Source organism: Sebastes fasciatus, chromosome 19 (assembly GCF_043250625.1).
Source record: "Sebastes fasciatus isolate fSebFas1 chromosome 19, fSebFas1.pri, whole genome shotgun sequence".
Classification (NCBI taxonomy): domain Eukaryota; kingdom Metazoa; phylum Chordata; class Actinopteri; order Perciformes; family Sebastidae; genus Sebastes; species Sebastes fasciatus.
In genome coordinates this window covers 23098599-23126073 of record NC_133813.1, presented here as the reverse complement: position 1 = coordinate 23126073, position 27475 = coordinate 23098599, and the positions used below count along the sequence as shown (strand labels likewise).

Genomic DNA, 27475 nt, shown 5'->3' with positions numbered 1-27475 from the left:
CTTCCGTACTTAAGTTACGGCATTTCCGGAGTTATTTTAACCCAAACCACGATCTTTTCCTAAATCTGTCCAAGTCGTTTTTGTAAGGTAACTTCCGTACTTAAGTTACGTCACTTAAATGTTATTTAAACCCTAAACCGCAATCTTTTTCTAAAACTAACAAAGTAGTTTTGTTGCCTAAACCTAACCAAGTTGATCCTTTCCTAAACCTAACTAAGTAGTTTTATTTTGAAAAGAATTGACACGTGAAAAATACGTTGTTGAAAGTCGTCATTTTGTGACTATTTCACGAACTGCCGTGAGACTGTGTTGAATATTTACGTAGATATACATTTGCTGAATTGATATTTATTATTAAAATAATAAATTGTACACCAGCAACTAATTAACAGGAATTACAATTGAACTGTAAACCTTTTTAGCAAATTGGTCAAAACTTAAACAGGAATTAAAATTCCAGTATAAAATGCATATAGTATATAAACATAATCTTGAATTCAATAGATCGGCCCCATTATCACCAATATTTGATCCAGCTATTTGAGTCAGTATTGGCCCGATATCCGGTATCTGGTATCGGTGCATTCCTAGTTTTTGGCATGCCGTTCAGCAGATAAACAATACATAAACACTAATTTTTCCCCATCAAGAGCACAGTGTGCTCTGGCCCTTATCCTCCTCCCCTTTAAATAATCATTTTACTGCTGGAACTCTCTTGCATTGCCAAGCAACAAACTTGGAAAGAAGGCGTACTGCTGCTGCCTCTTGTCAAATATTTCTAAAGCTGATCTGAAGCGAATAATGTGCTGATCTACAAAAATGGCTCACTGGGTTATAAATGGGTAAAATTAGGGATCATTTTTGCATGAATGTGAACTTGAGTTGCACACAAAAGCAAAATTTTTCAGATAAGATTAAGATTTTGACAGACAGCAGCGTGTATCAAGCTCACAGCGGAAACAACACTTTCACACTTATCTGAAAAAGGTGTTTTTTTGGACTCCACAGGCAGTGTTTTTTTTTTTGCAGTAGTCACTGTTTTTTTGAGGGTGGAGGAGATTGAGCAGTGTGTTTTCACAGTTTTCATCCTGCAATCAGCGGAGTTAACTGTCCTACTACAACAGGCAGCCAAGTGGAAAGGCATGCGGTAGACGGGCACAGGCTGCTGAGAACCACAACAACATAGGGGTCCTGAGGGCTTTTTAGGTGATCATGCAGGTTGTCCACCAGTAACAGCAGACGGCCCCCGGTTACACTACCAACGCTAAAGAAACACATGTCACATGCTATGGTTTTTGAGAAAGAAACTTTGTAGTTATCACACAGCTTGCAGACATCTCTAACAAAGCACTGGCAGTTCATCCTTCTCATGTATTTCAGTCGTTTTTGTGACTGTAAGCATGAAGAGATGGATTCAAAATAGCATCTTAAGCTATTCAAAAGCAACCCTCTTTGAATTTCTGTGCACTGGCGCTGACATAAATGCAACAGCGCTCCGGTATCACACGTCTTAAATTCTCTCAGTCTGACGTGCAACAGTCGAAAACAGCGATTACGTCTCTGTCAGCGTCGCAGTCGAGGTTATTCCCTCGTGGAACAAGCTTTCATTCACCCGCCGTGGCGTTGTTGGCCGTCGCGCTGCTGGCCCCTGTGAGCATCCCTTTCAAACCGAGGGAGAAAGAGACCATCCATCAGCTGGCTTGTTGAGAATATTTATGACTGGCTAGTGCCACAGCGGTTGCTCACTGGCAGGGCTCCTACAGGGAAGTCCAAGGCAGAACAAAACGCTAATGACACACCGAGTGTCCTGGTTAGAGGATACGACTGAGACAAAGAGACAGAGAGATGCAGATTGCATCCTGATGTTGAGAATGAGACATTTGTGCATGATGAGCTTAAGAAGTGGAGGCGGAAGTTATTATCAGTGGAATCAGGTGCGAGTGTTGATCCGGCAAAAGACAACTCTGAAAAATATGCATTTTATATGAATAATTGCTGGGTTATTATTTCCTGCCTGCATTTAGACCACGTATTATTTGGTTTAGTGTGGAAACAATTAGTTGAATAATTGATTGGTTGATCAACAAAAAAATTTAACAATATCTTTTATAATCTATTAATAATTAGATTTTTTTTAGAGTTTTTTTTTAAAGTTTTCCATCACAAGAATACAGAAATCTGAATGCTTGAATAGACATGAGTTTAACCACTGCTAGGGTTAAGGGACCAGCTAATATAGGATTTTGTCACGGATCGGGATAAAAAAACTCAAAGTAAGTTGATGGTGGTGAATTTCCATTTTCGAGATAATCGTGAATATCGTCACGAGTGGCTTGAAAAAGTTGTCTAGCTCGCTTTTTTATGGTAGAGAAGTGAAAAATAGAGCCTGATTTAAAAAATACAGGAATTATCATAAAGGAAAGAACAGACACACAATGTTGATATTTTTTATTTATCATTTATTTATGTAAGGGGACCTCGTGATTTATGAATACCTTATTTAAGATCGATTGTTTTTCACTAAGAAAGTATGTTCACTAAAAAAAGGCGTGTGTCCTATCTGTGATGCAATAAAAACATGTTTAACAAAATGTAAGAGAAAGTGATTCCAGTATGTTTTAGTGTCGGGATAATATCGTCAATCACTATTATTTTGGCCAAGATAATCGTGCAATGAAATTTTGTTATCGTCCCACGCCTTGTTGCAACTAACTTGGACATTTAGAGTTCCAAAAATGACACACGAGCTCTAAAGTGAGATATTTCTTAACCTTTTCCTTCAGGTCATGCTGGCGATCTCCTTACATAAAGGTCTCGTGGCTACCCGATGAGCGCTCTGGTCTGACAGCCTGTTAAACAGCATTCCAACATGCACTAACCTCGTCCCCCACACAGATTTACCGCCTGTTACTGCAACCCACATCCATAAAAAGTACCTTTTAGAAAGCATAAGTGCCCATACTGTGGGACTTTATGGGGACGCGGCAGATTACTGTCATGCGCTCTGCGAGGCCGGTGTCACATACTCGAGAGCGCTGCCATCACACACAACCCACAAAACAACTGTCTTGTGTTGCTGGTGATCGTCCATCTGTGACGGAAAGCAAACGAGACCCCTCGTAAGTGGGAGAAAAGATCTGAGTTGGAGAGAGGGAAGGGTGGAGGTGGAGGACGAGAGAAGGAGGAGAGAAACAGGAATGTTTTCATGCGAAGTGAGTGAGCGAGACTGCAGCGAAATCTGTTTTCATTTTAGGAAAGTATTATGACTGATGTGCATTTCCTGACTGCTAGCCTCAGCCTATTTGAGAGAGAAATGGTGAGAGTGAGACAGAGCAAAGGGAGAAAATTAAAGAGGGAGCGATGTAATGAGAGAGAGAGAGAAAACAGTCATGTTTCTGTGTGGACTGGGCCGGTTCTTATGACGCCGACTCGAGCCAGAGAGTCCCAGCCTGAATATGAAATGCAAGGAGACAGTCGAGAGCCTCACGACGCAGAAAGCCTCAGTGTGTGCAGGTGTGTGTGTGTGTGAGCTGTAAACACTGTAAACCATCTAGACTCGGGAGACAAACTTCAAACACCCATCACATTATACACACACATACAAATACACACACCGAGGAAAAAAAATAAACACCCACATGCACACACAAACATATGTATCCCAAATGCAACGCACTAAATCTTCTCACCCACACTCGCATGTTTTATCTCCTTTATTTGTGAATTCATCCTATAGCCCAAGGACGCAGGCGTGTACAAACATATAGGTAGAATGCAGCGCCCTTAATTAAAGGACTTCCTCTGTCCCCTCGACAGAGTGCAACACTGGTAATTAAGTGTCCTCAAGTGGAGGTCTAATGTGATCAACTAAGAGGTGCTCATTAGCCAAACTGTATTCCAATAGAGATCTTGCATGTGTAATAATGATGCTACTGTCTGGTATGGAAATAAAGTGCTAAGAGATGAGGCAGAGGGGGATATCATTAACAGCGGCGTCTTGATTTATGGCAGGTGAGTGGCCGTGCCTTGTAAGAAGAAGCAGGTAATCGGGGACGGTGCCTTTTTAATATAGGCTGTTTGCATTTCCGCGTTATTAATGGTGGTGGATATTGCAAGGATGCTTAGGGATGAGGAAGAGGCAGCGGTTGGATAAAGTGTGTGTCACGATCTGCCGGGCCAAAGAATCGGTCAAGTTTGAGTTTATACTGGGCTGAGTGGGCATCGTTTGTGCTGATACGATACCTGAGTGATGGTACTCATACCGAAATTGTATTTGGTATTTTATTATTTTCGAAAACTTGCTTTTAGAAATCCAGAGTTCTTAAATCTTAAGCTATAGTCTGACCAATAAATCAACGGTAAACTACATGTAATTCTGGCCGATATATTGCAGATATGTTGGTATTGGGGCACATGTTGATAAGTAACAAGACATTGCCGTACAGTAATTTAGAAACAGTGTTGCCATGACATTTTTCCCCCAATAGTTTATTTTTCAACTGTAATATGTCTTGGTCACTATACTTTAATAACCAGATTTAAAGTATTCTTATAAAAAAGTGTATTAATGTTATGGTTATATGTATAAAAATAAATGTATATTTGCCAAAATATCATTATTAGATTTTTTTTATCCACTATCTATCAAGCTATGGCCTAAACACAAGCAAATGTATGGGGATTTTGTCTAAATAAAAATAGTCCACAATTAGCAAAATTTTAATTGAAAGGATAAGGCTGGTGATTTATATAGACTTTGATTTAAAGGTGCTATATGCAATATCCAGAGCATTAATATAGTGGCAAACAACTATTTACTATGTAGAGATATAGAGGAGTAAAGTCTACCTGAGCAGAGAATCGCTCTCCGTCTGTGTGCGTTGTAATCCGAGTTTCTCCACGCTTTTTTGACATCGCCGGGCTGGCTCAACATGCGTGTGAGCGTGCCCTACTGGCTCGCTCACTGCTGCCGCTCTGCACTGCGCTCATACGGCGGTTACAGCTGATGAAGCCATCCCGACAGACGGCATCTTCACAGAAGTGTACTGCCCACCCACCGTCGGGTTTTCCCCCTCAGGTAAACACTGTTAGCTCTGTTAGCACCGTTAGTAGCCGGTATAGCCATCGCCATGTTGAGAGCCGTGGGGAGACAAGAGATATGCTCTTAATTCCTTGATAGAGAACCTTTAAAAAAAGGCTAAAAGGCCAAAATGGTAACATGACATTACATTACAATCATATTTTATGTGGACCATTTGCTTCATGATATGAACTAGCCTGCTGCTAGCCAGCTAGATTAGCTACGCTGCATGGATCTGGCGTTGAATGTTTCGTAACGTTAACTGATAAACTAATTTGCAAACCGCGAACTAGCCAGTTTACCAGCCCGGTCAGCCCCGGGTGTCTGGATGAATTAGCTGACATTATCCACTCAACACAGTAGGCTATTTTGCTACGTGAGCTACACACTGGTGGCGCTGTAGGAGAGCTGAAGAGAGGCGAGGCACTCGGGAGCACGCATAAACGTCGGCAAAGCCGTCCTGAGTCCTTTACGTAGAAATCAGATCAGTTATAGGCAACTGAGAAAGTCGGGGGAAGGTCTCAGTTTTACGGTACCTTACAATCCGTTCATGTAGTACATCTTGAGCTATCTTAAGGATGACATCATTGAAGCGATGCCAGCATCCTCTTACACAAGGAGAGGATCCGTCCAGGTTTCCCAGGCTTCACCCCCAGTCTTCTGCTGCGTGCCCTATGGAGCAGCTCCATCTGGTTGCTTCTCACTCAACAGTCAGCCCTCTACGCCCAACCTGTGCTTTTGGCTCCGCTCGCTTGCAGTTTTGACAGCTAGCACTGGCTTCACCTTGAGACTGTGTGTGGCGCCTCCCACTAATCTGCCCCTGTCACTGCTGTGGGAATCCCTTGTCATCGCAATAGGACTCAACGCGGCGGTGGCCCACCTGTGTGAACATGGCATTCTTTATGTCAGACACATACAGGCTCCTCAAAATAGTTTGCTGCCATAACAAAATGACTTGTGAACAAGGATCGCTCGCTGTTTTTTACTACACATCTCTTTTTCTATCAGAGCGTAGTCGTGGATCTTATCTGAGCAGTAGGCTTGTCTGGGTTCTGCCACAGAGGTGAAGAACGGTTCAAAGACAGGACAGGGAGGGAGGGAACCACCGCTGGTCCCGGAGCTGGAAATGGGACGGGATGGGCAGGAGTATTTTGGAGCACGGTGGCTTGAGTGTGAAATATGTAAGCCCTGCAGTGCCAGCTGTGTTCTATTCTTAGCGCCCGCTGGTGTTCCTGCATGTGTGCAGGGCGACAGCAGGCTGAGTGGGAACGGAGGATTGGTAGGAATGGGCAGTAGCTGGTGCCACCAAGTGCTTGTGATTGCTGGAAAGTCAGCCAGTTAGCTGGCATACGGACCGATAGACCGCTAGATAGATAGATTTAACCGCATCATTGTGACAGTGTTGTTGCTACTGTTTTTTTACTATGCTGAATTTCTGATGATCATTTATGTTTTATGCTGCAAAGAAAACCATCTTACAAGGATACATTTATTAATTATTGAGTCTTTGGTCATTTCAACCAGTTTTCAGTAGAACTGGTTTCAAGAATTTTCTAGAAATCAGAAACAAGATTATTTGGACTGGAAACAGTTGAAATTATCTTTTTTTTTTTTTTCACTGGTTCTTAGAAAATAAGATTTTTAGAACTCAGTGATAGAGAAAATCCCTTTTTGAAAGAACAAAATGAAAATGCAAAATATTTGTTGCCGATTTTTCACGTTCAAACCTTTCACACCAAGGCCGACACAAATATTTGCGTTCCATGCATTCTACTGAAAATTAAAGTTTTGCACCGTCACACAATCATCGATGCATATTAAGCACTGGTGACGGGCTCGTTATTATTCCAAGTGTTCAGTTCTGTGTAAGAAAGTTACATGTGGTCGCATTTTCTATGAAGCATGTTATTGTAATGAGTGGAAATGCTGAGCTTATTGCGCTGGTTTTCATCAGTCATGACCGGACTGGATCATACGTAGCCTATATATGTTTATTATTAAGTGATACATGGCGTTTAATACAAGGCTTAATGGTCAGTTTATAATGGTCAGCTTACCTTTGGGGCTCCATGGATTTCTCAAGGAAACACAGTGAGTTCATATGCTTCCATTACTGGTAATAACAACAATAGGCTGATAATAATAATAATAAGGCTGTACCGGATAGTTTGAAGCATCGAAGCTTCAATCATAATTTTGCATTGTAATTATGATTACTAATATCTTATAGAAACATTGCGTGAGATAATCCACCTTGTCTCTCCCTCACACACAGAGAGAGCGACTTGCCGGCTGGCTCGCACCTGTAACGGGGCGGTCTAGCAGCAATCTGCTCCATCCGTAAACATTATTATGACATTGACGTCCAAGACAATCTGTTGATCCTGTGATTAAAAGTCATTAGTTCATTGGACGGTTTGTTTTCACAAAAATTCGCAGAAATCGAAACAGCTGCAGAAAAAAAAGTTCAGTGTGGCTCATATATGATAAATGGGTTAAAATGTTTAAATTGATGTGTGATTTATTCGCACAAATTATTCATTTATTGATGATTTGTAAGGTTTGAGACTTTTACAATGTGTGCAGTATGTAAAGAAACGTAGCTGGGAATTATAGCTGTTAAATAAATACAGTAAAAAGTACAATATTTGCCCCCTAAATGAAGTGTAGTAGAAGTATTAAGCAGCATAACATGGAAATACTCCGGTAGAGTACATCAGAATTGTTGAGTAAATAATTATTTTCCATCACTGCTGTTGGTTAGTTGTTCTGTGTCATGCAGTGAGGCACATTTCCCCCTAAACGCTGGCGTTCCTCCCCTACGGATTAACACCACGTTCCTCCAAACTATTACATTCTGGACGTGTGTTGCTGCAGTCTGAGGTCTGAGGCCTGATGTCTGATGGGTAGATAAATTCCAGAAACAGATAAAACTTGTTTTCGATGATGCTGCCGCTGCTCTCTGTGCCATCGCAAGATCAGTTTGCAATCTCCTCACCTGTCTGCAGACACCTTAACAAAGAGAATTTCTTTAAAGGGAGATACTGACCTGCTTGTAACTGGGCAAATATTCTCTGCAAAGCCAGACAGCTTTGCCAATATCATGGTTGGCTGGGATTCAATTGCAGTTAAAGCACACTTAGGTTAAAGGGTGTCTTTTTTAGAGCTGCAAAACAAGGAGGAGAGAGAAAACATTAACGTTGGCTGCTGTGCTGTTGCAAATTCTAATTATCACGTGTTCACGTTCCATTGAGAGATTATCTGCGACCAATCAGACGGGTACTTGATGAGAACAAACACATTATGTGCAGACTGTTGATTCACAGCCGTTTGTGGTGCATTGATTCTCCCCCGCGCTGCCAAAACGGCGCTCTCTCTCATCTTGAATTAGGCAGACACCCATGATTTTTCAGATGCTAATGAAAATTTGTACAGCTCAATTTCAGTCCTGGCTTGCCTCACAGAATCAAATGGACTTTTGCGGTGTGAAAGTGAGACACAAAGGGTTTGATTATTTACCAGGCATGACTGAGTGAGCACGGAGCCGCTGGGCTAAGTGTTTAGGCAGGGTGGCGTTGGCACAGATATGAACATGCCATGCTACCATTGTATCTGTTGTGAATGGACAGGAGAGGAGGACTTGAGTGGGATTACATAAGTGTGTGTTTGTGTTGAGCGTGATAGCAGAAGTGCAGTGGACTTCTACTGGTAAAAGCTCTGATTGGCCGCCACTCCCACTTCGTAAGCAAACAACAGATTACAAACAGCAGCCAGGTGAGCTGCAGGTTGAAACCTGTTCAGGTGTGACATACGGTGAAGTTAATGGCTTGCCTGCGTCCTGCACACACACACACACACACACACAGACAGATGCATTGATGCTTTCCAGTTTTCCCGCCTTTATATTTAGTTTATCTGGTGTGTAATGAAACATGCAGAAGTCATGCTGATTTATGCAGGGCTATCATTTTATCTGAAATGGTATCCCATGTGGAAAAAATCAATGCAGGAAATTACAAGCCAAATTAGATATTTTTCATACCGCTTATGCCCCATTTGCCCAATTTCAGGAACAATCAGACTATTAACTACTTGTAGGCATTTCAGAAGCCTCCATGCAGTGCTAATTGTACAACGACTGCGTTGCATTCTCTCTCGCTAAAGAAACTCACTTGCTGAATTCCTATAGATGTTGTATGTTGCCTAGCAACTGTTTTTACTTTTCCTCTCTTGTCTTCTATTTTTCCTTCTTTGTTATTCTCATCTTTTCTGTCTTTGTCTGTGTCTTTTTTCGCTCACTTCTCCCTCCCCGTGGCTTGTCACGGTTGATTAAGTTACGCCAGAGACACTAGTAAAGCAGAGACTGGTTTATTTATTTGCACGTTAATAATTTAGGCTAAGCAGGGGCCACTGCTTTAGCCTGTCCCATAGCGCTCTAAAAGCTGCCTGACGCTGCAGCTTTGTGTTGTTTTATTTGCCAAATGGCTGGGGATCTTGTCAGCCCTCTCAGATGCTGCAGTGCACTGCACACAATGTCTCGCCGGCCTTATTGGTCTTCCGCCGCTGTCGCCCGCCGCCCCTCTTTGTGTCAGGTGAGAAGTCATGGCTTGATGGAGGCTTTCTGCGGCGTGATTGGCAGGTCTATCCGTCACTCAGCCCTGGGGACTGTTGCTGCTCTAATTAGGTCGCTTGGCTTGCTCACCTCCCAGGGCTGGATGCTACGGCACAACACAGATCAAATGACGGTGCCTTGTTTTGTAGGGACTTGTAAAGGTGGCGGCAGAAGGCAGAGGAAAAGCATCTGTTTAGTGTCCGCGGCCCCAGAGGCCTTCTTTCTACACCTGTTTGGTGCTTTTGTGTCGCTGCCGCTCCCCGACAAGTGCAGTAATGTGCATCGCTCTTCATTTGCGGTGTAAAATGCCAGAGGGGAGCGCGACTCCTTGTGGGTTAATTTGATTTCAGCGGGTTAATTGATGAAGGGGGAGTCGTTGCCTGTTCTGATTCCTGCCACCGGCTCCTCTAACTGGTGACTTCTCACTGCTGACTTAGCAGCACAGCCACCTTCACTGTCTTTGTTCATAGTTGCTTTTTGCACTTGATTGCTTCCACGTGCCAGCTCTGATGCATTCAAGAAATAGTGTCATTAAAGTTGGTTATTTAATCATTTAATAATAATAATAATAATAATAAACTTAATTTGTATGGCACTTTTCATTCAAGAAATGTAGCTCAAAGTGCTTCACATGAAAATGAACATTAAAAACATATTAAAAACATTAAGATGGAAAATAACAGCAGAAAAAAACATGATAAAAGTTAATAGAAATAAGAATTTAAAACGAGTTTGCTGTTAAAAATTGTCCAAAATTACTGTTGTCTTTTTTTGTAGATCAGCAGTAACATCTGTGACGAATACATTTCATTTCCTCTGACTGCTTCATAATAAAAGCTGCCATGTGAGAGAGAGAGAGAGAGAGAGAACAGGAAACAGTGAGGCAGATATCAATGAGATAAAATTACAAACATTACTGGATTACATACAGTATATCATTTGAATTGACCGTGTAAATGGCGGACTCCGCCACTAACAATGAAAACCACTGAATAGAGAGGCAAATACAGAATGTCAATACATTTGTTAGGGCTACAACTAACAATTATTTTCATTATCGATTATTTTCTAGAATAATCAAGTAATCGTTTGGTCTATAAAATGTCATAAAATAGCGAAAAAATGTCTATCCCTGTTTCTCAAAGGCCAAGGTGACTTGTTTGGTCAGTCTAAAACCCATTGAAACCCAGGTATTCAGTTTAATATATAAAACAGAGAAAAGCATGAAATCTCCATATTTGAGAGGCTGAAAACAGCATTTAATTGGCTATCATTTTTCTGTTAATCGACTAATCATTGCAGCTCTAATATCGGTGAAAAATGCAGACCATAAATATCAAAAAGGAGAGGAGTTTGATTTCATGAAAATCTAAAGGATTATAACTTTAAACTAAAGTGTTTCTGCTTAAACCTCAAACAAGTTGCATTGGGTCTGTAAGAAATAATTCAATTCTACCCTGTTCTTTGACATTGAATGAAAGAGAGGTGGATAGTGTTGCGTGTGTCTGGTAAAGACCGCGAGTCTTATCGAAAGACTCGCAGGCATCACAAGCGATCCGAACACACCCCAAATATTGGCAGCTTGTCAAGTGTCTAAACTGATTTGACGTTGACGAGAAAGCTATGCCACTCTGACAGAATAAGTGTTTCACTTGTGCCAGAGTAGGTAAAACTGCTGATACAAGCTGTCTCTCAATTGCCTAAAGTGCCTCCTTTGTCAGACTATCAAGACTGTGAGGCTCTTACACCGTTGTGAGATTCCCAAAGAAGTGGCATCTCTCTTAGATGACGTTCTCATACGCTTTCTGTCAGCTGTGATGGAGCGCTGGGATGAAAATGTTCACATCAGCTACAACTCGGATAGAGAAGTGTCCTTAATAAAGCACAAACATCTGCATATGACCAGACTAAATATTGTTTTACTTCTTCCGTAAACATATTGAATCATTTCTCTTTTAGTTAGCTTCATGTATATATTGAATTATTGTTAAAAGTCATTTGTCACGAAGGTGAAAGGAAGCACTCTACGAGTACAGAGTCATGTTTAACACTTTGAACTATGCTATAGAAATGGTACACCAGTGCCTACATTTTGCTTATGTGATGTCATTTCTTGGAGTATCTTCAAATGCTTCATATCTCTAAAATCTGTACAACCTAAGCTACAAAGTTATGTAAGTCAATAAACTATTATAATTGATAAAAGTGTTGAAATTGTGTCATAAATAAAAAAAAAAAATAAAAAAATAAAAAGTTTTTTCATAAAATATTACTAAATAAACACACAAAACATGTTGATCCAAAAGATTTCTAAATGTAGAAACTAGGGCTGTCAATTGATTCAAATATTTTATCGCATGATTGTCCATGATTAATTGTGATTAATCATCACATTTTTTAATCTGTTCAAAATGTACCTTAAAGGGAGAAATGTCAAGTATTTAATACTGTTATCAACATGGGAGTGGGAAAATATGCTGCTTTATGCAAATGTATGTATAGATTTATTATTGGAAATCAATCAGCAACAGAAAACCATGACATATATTGTCTAGAAACCCTCACAGGTACTGCATTTAGCATAAAAAATCTGCTCAAATCATAACTAGGCAAACTGCAGCCCAACAGGCAACAAAAGCTGTCAGTGTGTCAGTGTGTCAGTTTGCTGACTTGTCTATGACTTGCCCCAAACTGCATGTGATCATCATAAAGCGGGCATGTCTGTAAAGGGGAGACTCGTGGCTACCCATAGAACCCATTTTCATTCACATATCTGGAGGTCAGAGGTCAAGGGACCCCTTTGAGAATGGCCACGACAGTTTTTTCCTCACCAAAATTTAGCACCAGCTCTAGCTTTAAAACTGAGCCCTGTACAACCTCCGGAAGATCTAATGCGTTAATGCGTAAAGTTAAAACAAATTTGAGTTAACACGTTATCAGAGACAAGATCAAGACAGAGGCGGTAGCTTTCTATTGCAAAAAGAATGAATGCTTTAGCTGGTATGGTTTTTGTTTTACATTGATTTAAAAAGGATCATCCGTTTTGAAAAGGGTTAAATATGCTGTCACTACATGCCTCTGTACGTCCCAGGCAGCTGCGAAGCCTCGCTTGTGTGGAAAAAGTCCAACACAAACACGCATTCAGCTGCATGTTGGGAAGTTTAAGAGGTCCGTTCAAAAGGTCCCACAAGTTTTTTTGAGAAAGAACAGGAGGAGCGAAAATATTTTCAGTCTGCAGAAGCTTTCCCGTAAAGTGCATGTCGAGTGTGTTTTCCTCTCCGCTCTGCTATCTAAGAAGCGGAGGTTTCCTCTGCATTGTAAAGCTTCTGGGCTTCAAACAATATGCAGTATATACAGTATATCATACGTATGTTGTCGCTGCCTTTTAGACCTGCAGTATGACAAACCCTTTTGATTCCCTTTTCTGTCAAAGTCACATCCAGTTCTTTCTGTTTCAGCACATGTACGCCACAGATTAAAGTTCTGACTTCCATATTTCCCCTTGATTACAAGCACATGTCTGCTGCACTGAGGCTGACCTCTGGTTGGGATACAGATTATGTTCTCTGAGCCGGGGCTCAGTTCACCTTATAGTCAGGAAATTATCTTCAACTCTCTTGTTTTTTAGTTTAGGTTCATATTTGAAATCAATGTTCAAAGAATAAGAAAGGCATGTAAAGTAATAGAGAATCCACCTCACTGCCAGAAACGGAAAAAAAGGGTATTTTAATAGAATCTTCCACCTCCTCTGTGCTAACACGAAAATATTCAGGAAACATAAGGTTGGCTGTTATCTTTTCCCTCTGTTTACCAGACAAAAAAGACATAAAGAGAGGAATAACACAAAGGCGAGAGGGAGAGCGTGAGATACTCCTGGGTGTATTCAATAGGCATCCGTGACAGTGAGAGAGTGCTGAGAGATGAGAGGGAGAGTGGAGACAAGAAAGATAATAGAGGTGAGAGCGAGGTCAAAGCTTTGGTCCGTCTTAGCAATGGGAGGAAAAGCTCTTGTTTTTGGTCCTGCACTCAATCAGAAATTGAACCAGCTAACCAACAGAACAAGGGGGGCTTGGAGGAGCGTGGGCTTTATTGACAGCGAAACAAAATCCGTCGTCTTTTTCCTTCACCTCTTCACCTTTTTACCCCTGTGGTAGTTTTTTTTAAAAGAGACGGAGACTTCTTCTGCCTAGAATAATCATTTGATTTGCTTTTTTCGTGCTTTGAAGGGTGGCGAGGAATTTTCTGCTTTGGGTATATATATATATATTTGCTGTGCTCTTTACCGACCCATCTTGATGAACGTAGCTATAAAGTCACTCTCCCATCAAACACAGAATCATCATCACTGCCTATGACACAAAAATACACTTGTGTCAAGTGCATTTTTCTCAGATTAATGAGAGTAAAATCCCATTTGCCTAAAGGCCTTTAAACACCGGGGGCGTGACGAATAAACAACACGAAAATGTGAAATACTCGAATATTTTATGTCTAGGGCTTTTATTGTGAAAGGTAAGAACAGAAGGAGTGGATCTGGTCTGTGCTGCCTTTGTCAAGATTAAAAGGAGTAATAAAGTTTGCCATCGTGGTTTGAACTACGGGGCCTCCGTATTGTTGTTTCAGAAATATAGGTACAACTCAACCCGTTCCGCACAACCTGATTAGTTGATGCCTTTATTTGCGGTGCGAAAGCTCAGAAAATCAACCTCGTGCCGGAAAAAAGCTGCGTCACTTTTTCGCACATATATTGATGTGCGAGTTAATTGCACAACAAAAACGCCGCCGGAGTGTACAGGCCTTAACCCTCTCCATTATAACATGTAAAAGCAATTTTGCTGCATTTCCCACCTAAAACACCACTTCTAAGGCCAAAGCATGCTGTCATTTATCCTCTGATTGGTGCACACTAAATCTATTATAGCTAAATAATCTATTAAAGGCTGCACTTCAGCAACTTTCACCCCTGATTCTTTTATTAATAACAATGAAAGAACATAAAAAAAATATATTAAAGGTTGTTTTTATTTGTGTGGGTCACAGGATATTTCTCACAACACCTGATTTGTCCCCAAAGTTGCAGAGATGATAGCTTGACACGCTAGACAGGCTTTTGTTGCTTTCTCTTATAATGTGTTACAAGTGATAATTTATTCATACAACATAAAATTTTTTTAGCACTGCGTCTCCACAGACTCCAAACATGTGGATGCATACAGGACAGAAAAACACACAGATAGGCAGATCTTGGCTGTCATCACTGACAAATAACTGGACATCAGCCGGAAAATATGTCTGCCTCCTGATGCATGTCAGTGTCTTTGAGCACTTCTGGTCTGCGCATCATCACAGCTGCTGTGCGTGACGTCTGTGTGTGTGTGTGCAGGCATGTGTTTGGATCTGCCTGGGAGCATGTGACTGTAGCCCTGTTCCTCTCTTCCTGCAACTGTGCCACAGCTAATCCTCCACAGGAGTTCAGCACGGTGTTAGGTTAGTGCTTTACACATGGCCAACAAATACACAGCACCTGTGTTTGAAAGATGTAGTGCGGCCTCTGGCCATTTAGCGCAATACTTCACCTGAAAATACAACTTGTTATTGGAGAAATATTAAGACCTCAAGCCATATTTCTGCACTAGAAAGTGAACAGACTTAGCCTTAAAGCCCCCCTCCACTCAAACATGTGTTTTGGTTATTATTACTGCACTTGACTGTTTGACCTTCACTGTGCAGAATTATGTGTGTGCAGTTTGAGAATGAACTTTTCATTGAAGTAGGAGACATTATAGTCCAGCAGTCAAACACTTTTAAACACAGATATTTGCATACAGTATTCATGGATTCTGGATTATTCAATGAGGGAGAAAGAGTAGCTGTAACTGAATGAATTTTGCTCACGGCATGGTTAAAAAAAAAAAGGATGTCAATGTCGGTAGGTTGGTTGGTCAGTCCGAGACTGTGGTCCAGACTGAAATAAACCAACAACTATCGGGTGGGTTGCTGTGACTCATGGTCCCCAGAGGATGAAGCCTACTAACTACGTTGGTGTCCTGACTTTTTCCTCTAGCACATTATGTGGCTTCGAGTGAAATGTCTCGACAATTATTGGATGGATTGCCATGAGATTTGGTGCCCACATTCAGGTCACCATCAGGATGAATTGTAATAACTCTTGTGATCATTAGGTCAAAATGTTCAATTTGCCCAAAACCTTCGTGTATGACTAAATACCTGCAAAATTAACGACATTCCCATCAGTTTCAGGCTACATCCACACTAATATGTTTCACAATACATTATAATACATTTTAAAACGAAAACGTTCTCCGTCCGCGTCAAGGGCTGTCCACCATCCATACTACCACGCCTGAAAATGCATAATCACATGACCATTCACGTCATCGTTTGTCTGGTTGTACTTAGCTCCACCCGCTCGTGTCACTTCTGGTTGCAAAAAAAACAAGATGGCGACAACCAAAATGCCGCACTCGAGGCTTCAAAACGGCAGTCAACGAACCAATGAGTGACGTCATGGTGACTGCGTCCTCTTCTTATACACAGTCTATGGCTATACAGCAGCATGCTAGCATTGTCATTGTCATGTTAGCATTTAGCTCAAAGCACCCTTGTGCCTGAGTACAGCCTCACAGAGCTGGTAGCATGGCTGTACACTTGTTAACCTTTTCTTGGGAAAAAAAGGATATTGGACTCAAATTATTATTCCAAGCCGAGTATTTTTATATGTTAAAAACATGTCTGGGGGGGATCTTTAACAATCAGTTCACCAGAGAGCATGTGTTGCATTATAAAACCAACAACTGGTACGCCTTTTATTGTGAATACATTTTTTTGACATTTCACTTCTCCTCGCCTCCTCGTCTCCGCTCCCGATTCGGTAGCGGCAGACAGCTGTGTCAAACAGCGGAGGAACTTTTGACATTGACTGGGAGTGACGAGGCAGTGCAAGCAGATGTCTCCCTCTTTGCTTTGGGAGAAACAGCATCCTTGACCTTGTCATGGCTAATTTTAGGGCTCGGCTTATCACAACGCCAATGTTTATATCTCCCATTACACACACTGTCATTACAGGAGGGACATGCTTGTAATTACGGGTGCATACTGCAGTCAGGATGTTCCTGGGGGTCATGGGCATACCTCGGTGCACACTCGCTTATAAGATGCTGCAGTGTGTGTTTTTAGTACATGCACAGATTTCCTCAAAAGCATGGTTTTGGTTGGACTCATCAAAGCGGTGGAGCCTCCTTTTCTTCATCCACTCAAAGACACTGCAGGCTTTAATTCTCTTTATCCTTTTCTACCTGTCCCCGTGTTAAAAATGGGTCAGTATTTTTTTTCTTCTCTCAGCTGGTCTTGGATGTCTTGGCGCCTGCGCCAGTGTGCCAAACATGATCCTCACAGCTGGGTGAACACAGGAGAGGAGGGCAGTGTGACACACTGAGAGATTCCCCCCCACCCCCCCCTTGCCTGCCAAATCTCTGTCCTGTTCAACAATGCCTTTTTGTGCGCTCGGCTCATTCATGCAGAAATACAAACACACGGACACAAACAAACATGAAAAAGAGTTTCCAAAGCACACATGAGCATCACAGCGCCACGGACGTGTGTGTGTGTGTGTATGTTTGCATACGTATGCTCATTTACAAAATGTAAAATGATGGAAGTGGAGGCTCTTTCACTGGCTCATCACTAAATGTATCATGGCAGAGAGCAAACATAAACACTTATCATCCCATTAGATTGAGTGGAGAAGATGTCAGTTGTTGGGCCAGGCTCCAACCATTGACCCCAATTCTATTTCCTCTCCTCATGTCTCTGTAGCTCCCCTCTATATTTCAATGCTGTCTCTCCTGTGGTAGTTCATTCCCTGCGTTTCACTCAAGGCCGTCCTTTATGTCTCGCCGTCACTCTCCGCCTCTTCTCTCCTGGCACACTTTTATCGTATCTTTACAGCACCGACGGCAGCGAGCGAAGGTGTCAGTTAAATAAGGTAATAACAGCACAACAACAGGGAGACGTTAAATGTGCTAAAACATTTACACAAGGATCATAGCTGCGTAAACAGGAAGCCGGTGAAAATATAACATAATTGGGCCGAGAGACTGTGCAGTTATTGATTGAATCAACATTGTCTGATGCTCTCTTTCATGTGAAAGAAATCCATGTAGACTGAAGTACAGCACTCCAAGGTTAACACAACAGCAATAAGGCTGCTATCGCATTATGGATTTATACATAATGGTTGTTTTATTCCGTCTACTGGATGTGAGATAAATGTTAGACAGTGAGATATGAACATGCTTCTTGAATAACAATTATTACCTGATACAATTTCATATGGTTTATTATTTTCAGTATCGATTAATCTGCTGATTATTGTCTTGGTTAATCAATTGATTGTTTGTAGGGGTGGGAATCACCAGAGGCCCCACGGTATGATATCACGATACTTAAAGGACTAGTGTGTAGCATTTAGGGGGATCTATTGGCAGACATGGAATATAATATTAATAAGTATGTTTTCATAGTGTATAATCACCTAAAACTAAAAATCATTATGTTTTCGTTACCTTAGAATGAGCTGTTTATATCTACATATGGAGCGGGTCCTTTTCACCATGTTTCTACAGTAGCCCAGGATGGACAAACCAAACTCGGTTAACTTTTCCTGCTTGGGCCGGAGTCGATGATGTTACTCGCTGCCGCCGCCCTCTCTCTCTTGCTTCACCACTCACTTCCCACGCACACACGCACACACACTCTACTCTTACAACAGCTGGCTCTAGAGAGGGCCATTCGTGTTTTCCGCTTCGGCCACTGTAGAAATCCTAAATGCTTGGCACACGGGAGAAGTTGTAATCTGCAACCTTATGGCTAGATACGGCCAGATTCTACACACTGTTCCTTTAAGTCACGGTACGATCTTATTGTGATTTTTAAATGTAAGTTGGCTTGAGGTTTGTAGCATTTATTCACCGCCAAATAAACTGTACACACACTGCTACAGCTACGTTCACAGCTATGACGCCACTGACAACTCCACACTCACTGCCTCCACACACACACTCGGTCTGTCGGACACTCGCTAAAGTGACGCCGGGCAGACAGAGTAGCTCACAACCTTGCAGCTAAACTAAATAATGCAGTGGAGACTTACTGGGACGATACACGCGGCATCGTGGCTGCCGGACGGGTGAACTGGGGACTCAGTTGTCTGTTTTGCACATACACTGCAGCTGGTGATAAGTGATGGATTGAACCTGTTTGTGCATCGGCTTTTCATTGCAGCTGAGCGGCTTGTTAAGCACTAAAAATAGCACCGCTGCATCCGACACACTACACTTGTCGGTTAACAGTTAATAATCGGTTAACGAGGGTCGGTTAGAAAAAAAAATCTAAATTAGCATCCCTAGTTGGTACCAATTGATTCCTAAGGTTTTCTAGTTCCTTATGATACCAGTAGCTTTAAGACTGAGCCCGCTACAAATTTTGGCAGACCGTCGGATTGTTAGGAGGTTAATAGTTTATATAATAAAAGATTAATACTTGACGTCCATGTATCGACACAATATTGCCACGCTAAATATCGTGATACTATACTGTATCGATTTTTTTTCTCCACCTTGAATTGTCTGGTCTGTAAAATGTCACAAAATAGAGAAAAATGCCCAAGATAACGACTTCAAGTATTACATCAACAGTGCAAAACCTGTTTACAGTGATATAAAACAGAGAAAAGAAGCACTTTGGAGAAGCTTGAATGAGAGAATATTTGGTGTTTTGCTTGAAAAATGACTTAAATCATGAATTATCAAAATGATTGCAGGTTCATTTTTCTGTTGATTGACTTGTCAATGAATCAACTAATTGTTCCAGCATTTACATTACATTTAACCATGTTTGGACTGAAGAGTGAAATTACTTTATTAGTCACTGTACATAATAACAATGCTGTATATTATAATTTAAGTTTGTTAAATTGACAGCTTTAATCATTACTCTTTCTCTCCTCCTGCAGGCGGAGTTGACGGGCATTAAATGGCGTTGCTACAGCTTCCGCGGCAGCGGGGAGTACGGGCCTGTGATTTCGGCCCCGGCCCAGGACGACCCGGTCCTGCGCAGCTTCATGCGCTGCGTGCAGGCCAACCTGCTGTGCGTGTGGCGACGCAAAATCAAGCCCGACGCCAAGGAGCTGTGGATCTTCTGGTGGGGTGAAGAGCCCAACCTCTCCGATGTCATCCATCACGAGCTGGAAGGTGAGAAAGAGGAAGAGCTTCTCTAAATAATTTTTTACATCCCGTCGGTCTTCACTCCAGCTCCCGTTTATGCTCTGAAATTTTAGGTTGGAGGCTTGTGCAGACTGTTTAATTTTATGGTTGCTTTTTATTATGTTGCGTTGGATTATATAGACTGGAGAGTGATTACATGGAATACAGTCGTCTTGCGGTTTGTGTGAATTGGATGTAAAAACTGACTGAGAAGTAGTGTGTGTTGAACACGATGAACATGAATTTGAGTTGTACGAGTGTCAAATAAACTGTAGTTTTATGTTGAGGCATAACGCCTGTATGTTATACAGGAGCTGCGGTGTCTGACACGGAGCAGCGTTCAGTATTATGTAGATTCAAGCTGTTTAGTCGGCTGCAGATTCAAGCTGCATGCTGTTTGTTTAAGACGTGTAGGGTGCATTGATCTAGTCCTATATTTGAGCCTCATATAGCACACAATGTGTTTACTTTGCAACTCAAGTGTTTATATGCTGCTTCAGGACTATCACTATGATGAAGCACGCAGCTATAGGAGGAGATTTTTTCTCGCCAGTATTTACAGTGCGTGTGTGTGAATGTGTGGTTGTGTTAGTGAAAATTACACCGAGATATCTCACTTGAGAGAGTGCTACTGTCAGCACTATTGTCCCCTATTTATAGAAACATTTTCATTATCTCACTGCGCACGTGTGTGGAAGTCTAACATATCGACTAAGCCTCTGGAAGACAGGGAGAGGAGGAAACGGGAGAGGGATTATATTGGGTTTGGTTTAGCAGAACAACAGTCAGGAGGAGGAAAAAAAGAGCAGAAATATTGGATGGAGAGGTTGAAGAGATAGTGAGAATTTCAGTCCTCAGTTACCTTTTAAAGCTGACTTGATGTGAAAAGGCCTCACAGGCACTGCAGTAGATATCTGACAGATGTTCGCACTGCTGTTGGGGGGGGGAGCCCGTTACTCAGACTGCACAAGATACGGTCTACATTTCAATTGAGTTTTGTTTGCATCCCCAACAGGAGCTAAGATAACTTCCTCACCTCCTCAAAACACCCAAACACCCAAACTATGTCTCCAATCATCTAATAGCAAACATCATCCAACGCTGATATGATATGGCCTTTTTGATCATTTCATTTTGTAGTGCTCATTGATCTTAAAAGAAACGTGGAGGATGATAGCGATCACAAAAACACACAGTGTGGTGAGTACAGCAAACACTGTATCAGTGTTCACAAGCCACATAACAAGTATGTAGCAGTGTGAAAAATGTTACCTCATCAATTTGCAAGCGGTTAGCCTAAACCATCAATTATGACTCCCTAATGAAGTTAATAATAATCTTGGCCTATTTAATTAGATTTTACAGCTATTGGTTACATGAAGATGTCCCCGGTTTAAGGATTTGGATGTGGTGCAACGGTTCAAAAAGCCCACAGTTTGTTTTGTATTGCGGTTTTTGGGTCACGGTTTTGGTTTTGGTTTCGGTTTGGTTTATTTTGCACATTAGGGAGAAGAAAACCATAACCATTTCTAATGTGTTTGAACTCCCAAATATATAAATAGATTGATTGATAGTAATGAATGATAGTTCTATATTATATGAAGCCAAAACACTGATTTTATACAAGAAATAATCGAATTTGGTATCGAGAATTGTGGAATTTCACTGGCACAGTATTGGTATGGACTACTAAATTTCTGGTCTCATGACATCCCTGGTGTGGAGGCACTCTAGAGCAGGATTACTAACAGATACACACACACCCACACACACATGCTGCATACAATTATGATAATAATCTTTATACTCCTGTTGTAAATTCTCACAGGTTTCCCTCTACAATCCCTATTAAGCACTGAAAATAGCACTGTGGGTGTGAGAAGGAGTTGATAATTGTTATATAAAGTGAAGCTGGATTTCCTCCAAATTAGAATCAGTTGTAACACAGGGAATATCAGTGTTTTTTACCGAGTCTTAAAGAGCTCCACACCTGAATCTCTATATTCACTGTGGGAATGTTTTATGTGTTAGATTTCTCTCCCTCATGTCGCCTCGACTTCCTCCTCTCTCATCAGTCTGTTCCTCGTGTGATTTCTCCCTCCCTCTCTGTCTGTTCAGCGCTCTGCCTGTTCTCTGTTACATGAAAACATCTACTGACGTGAGCTAAGTAACCTCAGATGCTGTTTATAAAAGCAGACATTTGATATTAAAGCTTAAATCTTCAGTTTGAATGGAGTGTTTATACAATGTGGAAAATTGTTTATACGTCACAAAAATATTTGCAATTATTTATTGGGACAAATTGTTCAGTTTTAAGCGGTATTATGGCGTTCAGATTCACTTGGCTCTTGCTCGGTCCAGATATGTTCATCTGGTGGGACTGCAGTAAAGAGAAATTTACTCAAGTACTGTACTAGTGTACAATTTTGAGGTACTTGTACTTGAATATTTCCATTTTATGGAACTTTTTACTTCTACTTCCCTACATTTCAGAGGGAAATATGGTACTTTTCACTTCAAAACATTTATTTAATGGCTATAGTTAGGCTTTTTTGCTTAGAGTGATGTCATTTCTTGGAGTATCTTCAAATGCTTCATATCAGTAAAATATGTACAACCTAAAATAAAAGATTATGTCCGTCAATAAACTATAATAATTGATAAAAACATTGAAATTGTGTCATAAATACAAAAGTCTGACATGGTTTTTCATACAATTTTACTAAATAAACACACAGGATTTCTAAATGTAGAAATATGAACAAAATATTTCTTAGCACTCCAAAGGTCATTTGAATTATGCAATTTTTTTTGTTATTTTTGAGATATGCTCATTTTAATGAGCAGATCAAATGCAAAGGCATTTTGTTAGTTTCATTACGCTCTGCATGTCACGTAACATAATGACATCATCACGAGCGCACAGCATGATGACCTCGAGTAAACCGCTCCACCCAAGACACATTTCCCTTTTAAACTTCTCACGTGGTTTGATTTAAATAATTTATTTTAAATGCAGGAGTTTTACTTGTATTCATGTTTTTACACTGTGGCATTGGTACTTTTACTTAAGTATATGGTCTGAGCACTTCTCCCACCCCTGGTTGCTCTTCGATTTTGGTTGAAAATGGTTCAGAGGTTACAATGGGAAGTTACATTCACATTGAAAAAGTCTGTTAAATACAGAAGTAGACTCACTACAATAGTGTAAAGTAATAAGTCAGACTTCCTCAATCCCCATTCGACAATATATACAATCTATCCACATAACAATCTGAATCATTGGCTATTCATTGTTATCTGTTGATCTAATCAAACCAACTGCGGTTATTGCTAATACATGTCAGATTCATATAAGAAATAGGTGTTTTTATTCTTACTCATTCATTCAGAAATGCTGATTTACACACATTTGACTGAACAGCCAAAGCTGTCAGCTTGTCAGGCACATTTAGCGTGAATAATCAGCAGGTTAATTATATTTTGAGTCATATAGGAAATATGAAATCATTGTGAATTGCCATGTTTTGGCTGGCTAGACGGCTCAGAGTGTTGTCTGCCAGCAGAGCAGTGAATTCTCAGAAGGTGTGTTTGCCATATAATGGTGAAGAAGAGGATGTTGCCTAACATCTCTTACACAACATAAGAAAAAGACAGACTATAATTTTATAGTCAATGCCAGCTTAAAAAAAAAAAGAACTGCTTTAATTGCAATTTCTGATAAGTAAAAACGCACATTAAAAGTGGCAAAACACCACTGAACACCAGCTCAGAAAAGTCCCCTCATTAAACCGTTGTTTATGTTTTTTAAAAGTAAATTAATGTAGAAAAATACAACCTCATTATATTTACACAACATTCATTAGTTTCCAGTTTACCCGCTGGCAGCTATTCGACAGATATGAATAATATAAATTGTGTTGTGACCTGTGAAACTGAGAGGAGTCTCACATTTACACACAGAGGCTGCGCTCCAACAGGTGGGATTAGGGGCACATTAAATTGAGCTGGCAGAGAGAGAGGGTGCAGAGTGATTTAGAAATAATCTGAATAGAAGTTGAGAGGACAAATTGAAAGTGCTGACGGGTAACAAGAACATACAATGAAAAGCCTTCACCGCGGGAGTGTCCTAAAAAGAAGATATCAATGCCCAAAAAATATGTGTTACACTGTTATTTAAAAATAATACATTTGAAATTGTAGCATAGTAATGTAATCATTTAATTTTCCTATGTCGTACTTAAAGCTATAACCGTTTAAAGACCTCCTGCGGTCGTTTGACGCGAAGCGAAGGCTTCTGTCTTTCCCGTCATCACGTTGTATGCTCGTGATGACGCCATTACGTCATGTGCGGTACAAGGCGTGTCGAAACGTGCGGTGGTGCCCGAGTATTGCCCTGTAATGGCCGCGGGTGATCGTTGTTTGCATGATCCTGTTTAAATCGATGTAAAATAGAAACCACAATAGCTAGAGAATTCATTTGTTTTGCAGCAGAAAGCGAAGGCTTCTGTCTTTCGTGTCATCACGTTGTACGCTCCTGATGACGTCATTATGTCACATTACGTGCGGAACGTTGTGAAACTATCAAAACAACTTTGCACTCAATCTGGTACAAAAAATGGGCATATCTCAAAAACTTAAAAATGTCCATAGTTCAAATAACTTGTGGAGTGTAAGAAATATGTTGTTCATGTTTCTACATTTAGAAATCTTTTGGATCATTATGTTTTGTGTGTTTATTTAGGAACATTTTATGTAAAAAAACATGTTAGATTTTTGTGCTTTTATTTTTTTATGACACAGTTTCAATACTTTTATCAATTATTATAGTTTATTTATTGACATAACCTTTAAGCTTAGGTTGTACAGATTTTGGGGATATAAAGCATTTTAAGATACTCCAAGAAATGACGTCACAATAAGCAAAAATACCAATGTAGGCACTGGCGGACCATTTTTACTGCAGAGTTCAAAGGGTTAAAATGCTATCAGGAGTTTATCTTGCTCTGTGGTTGAGAACTCTTTAGGTGTCACTCACAAATCCCAAATCTTATAAATGTTGGACAACCACCTTTTAAAGACTTTCCCAATTTGAGGGAAAACTGTCATTCAGATTTTGAGATATTATAAATGAGCTCTTATTAGGTCACACATTAAGGCTATATACAGTGAGGAAGCGTGCTTGGTAGACACTAAACTAGCTATCAGTGCTGCTAGAAGATAACAACATGAAATGCAAAGATATGTTTTGTTGGTTATTATTCATGCAAACATGATGATATGATTGCACAGTTGGACAGGATAAGTGCTTCACCTCTTTCTATTTGCTTGGCCGCTGCGGGCAGCTACTACAAGCACATCCTAATCAAGGCAAAGACCTCTCCTGCTCTGTGTGTCCTGCTAACTACCCGGCTTTCATTGGCATCAAGTGGCCCATTTGATCTTTGGCTGACTCCCCTGAGTTAATTTGATTTAAGTATCACAAACGCTGCCGCAAGTAGAGGAAATAGCCAGAACGGAATCTGATGCAAAAACCTTCTGGTTATGGTGTCTGTGGTGATGGAGAAGCCATGAATCCTACAGTGTGACTGGAGTGTAGAACTGTTCTAGTCTAAATAAATCATGCCTTTGAGATGGTGCCAGCAGCATGAGCAGCTATGATCTAGTGTTACCTCTCTGCTCCTCTCTCACTGTACTCCAGCACTCTCTGATATTGTCTTTGGTTCAATGATAAGTGTTTGAGCACACTGTGGCTTGCTTTCTTTGGCCTGTGTGTGTGGGTTAAGTACAGTTTGAGAGGAAACGGGATTAATGTGTTGAGTCGTCAGCATGTTGCCAGCACAGCCAGAGACAGAGTGACACGAGTCATTAATATGAATGCACGCACATACATGAGCATGTATGCAAGCTGTCATGCACAGACACATACAGTACTCACACAATGGTTAATGAATGACTGACCACACGATCTGGACCTTGTGATTATCCGGCAGAAGCGTCACATGCTCTGTGGCTTTGGATCTACTAACACGGCAACTGCATTTATGTAATTATCGACAGTAATGAGCTTTACTGAAACCACGACATTTAACTCAAAGTGTCATTTATCACGTTTCTATGACTGCTATCATGTATGAAAGAAGCAGGGCTCGACATTGATCGTTGCCAGTTGGCCATTGGCAAGCAATTTGAGAAATTGGCAACCAATTCTTGGCCTTTGGTTGCCATCAGTGGCAACCACTTTTTAATGATTAAAACATAGGGACAGCAAACAGCAAAACACACACCCCAAAATAAATACAGTCTTAATAGTTGTTGCATCAGTGATATTTAAATATTGCTGTTACAGCCAGAACCAGACAACGCTTCTCATCCATTGGTGCGTTTACCCGCGTGCACTCAGGCATCTCTTTTAGAGACAATGGCGAAGCAAGTAAAGTTATTTGACTGTGGGGTGAAAAGTTCAACCCTGTCTCCCACAAAATTACGTTACCATACAACTATTTCTGCAGTTTTAAACATGTGGTTAACGTAAATTGAAACAAATCAAAAACAAAAACACTACTTATTTAGCTTCAGGAAACAAAACTACTGTGTTAGGTTTAGTAAACCAACATGATGGTTTGGCTTAAAATGACTACGACATTGAAGCAAAACTAAAACACAACAAAACTACTTGGAGCTCGAAGCAACACGAGCGGGCAGGTCAACGACATAATGAACACACTTCTGTTACGTCATGTAAACAAACCACGTACATATCATATTGAGCTAGATTTAAAAAAAACACACAAATGGCAAACGGAGCGGATCAAAACGAGGGTTCTTTCTGAAATATTGTAGTGACGGCTCATATATCCCATAGTTTCCATAATTGTCTCTTTGTGCCGTGTGTTCGTGTTTTATTTGAACCATTAGTGAGGTGGCTGTTATATTTTTTGACAGGTAGCTGGTAATAAAGTTTCACTAGTAAAAGCTACGCATACACAGTAACTACGAAAGTCAATGCTTGTGCTAAAAGTGTCAATAATCAAGTTAATATCTTCATTTACATCCAGGACAATTGACCCGGTTTTCTCGGCTCATTTAATTTAAACTAATCGGCCGTTCCTCGTCCAAGTTGTGGCGCTCTCAATGTGAGTGACAGGAAAAAATAGGAACAGGGTGTCCGACAGAAGTTCAGACAAAACGTCGCGCCGCGCTGTGCAGCGCCGTGTTGCTCGCAGCCAGTTAGGACACTCCAATAGAAAACAATGTAATCAAGCCCAAGTACATGTCCTAGTTGTTTCCTAAATGCAAAACTATCACTGTTTTGTGCTTTATTTTGCATTTGCAGTGTTAAGTCCTTCCATTACCAAACTGTATGACTCAATTTTACTTATAGCCTAGCTGTAAAAGTATTTAAGTTTAGTTTTTTTGTCAGGAGAGAATTCAGCTGAGTGGGCACAGTGACCTTTTTGGACGGGCCTGGACCCCCAAAGCCCGCCCCTAACGCCGACG

General features: G+C 40.8%; 1 protein-coding gene across 2 annotated transcripts in view; it reads left to right on the top strand.

Annotated features, from left to right (window-relative positions):
• The window catches only part of LOC141757863 (mediator of RNA polymerase II transcription subunit 13-like), a 104416-nt gene that overhangs the window by 2235 nt on the left and 74706 nt on the right, over positions 1-27475 (top strand). For both annotated transcript variants that reach the window (XM_074618744.1, XM_074618743.1), the window contains exon 2: positions 19726-19963. In XM_074618744.1, coding sequence (XP_074474845.1) covers positions 19726-19963 — 238 coding nt within the window. The remainder of the gene's footprint in view (positions 1-19725; positions 19964-27475) is intronic.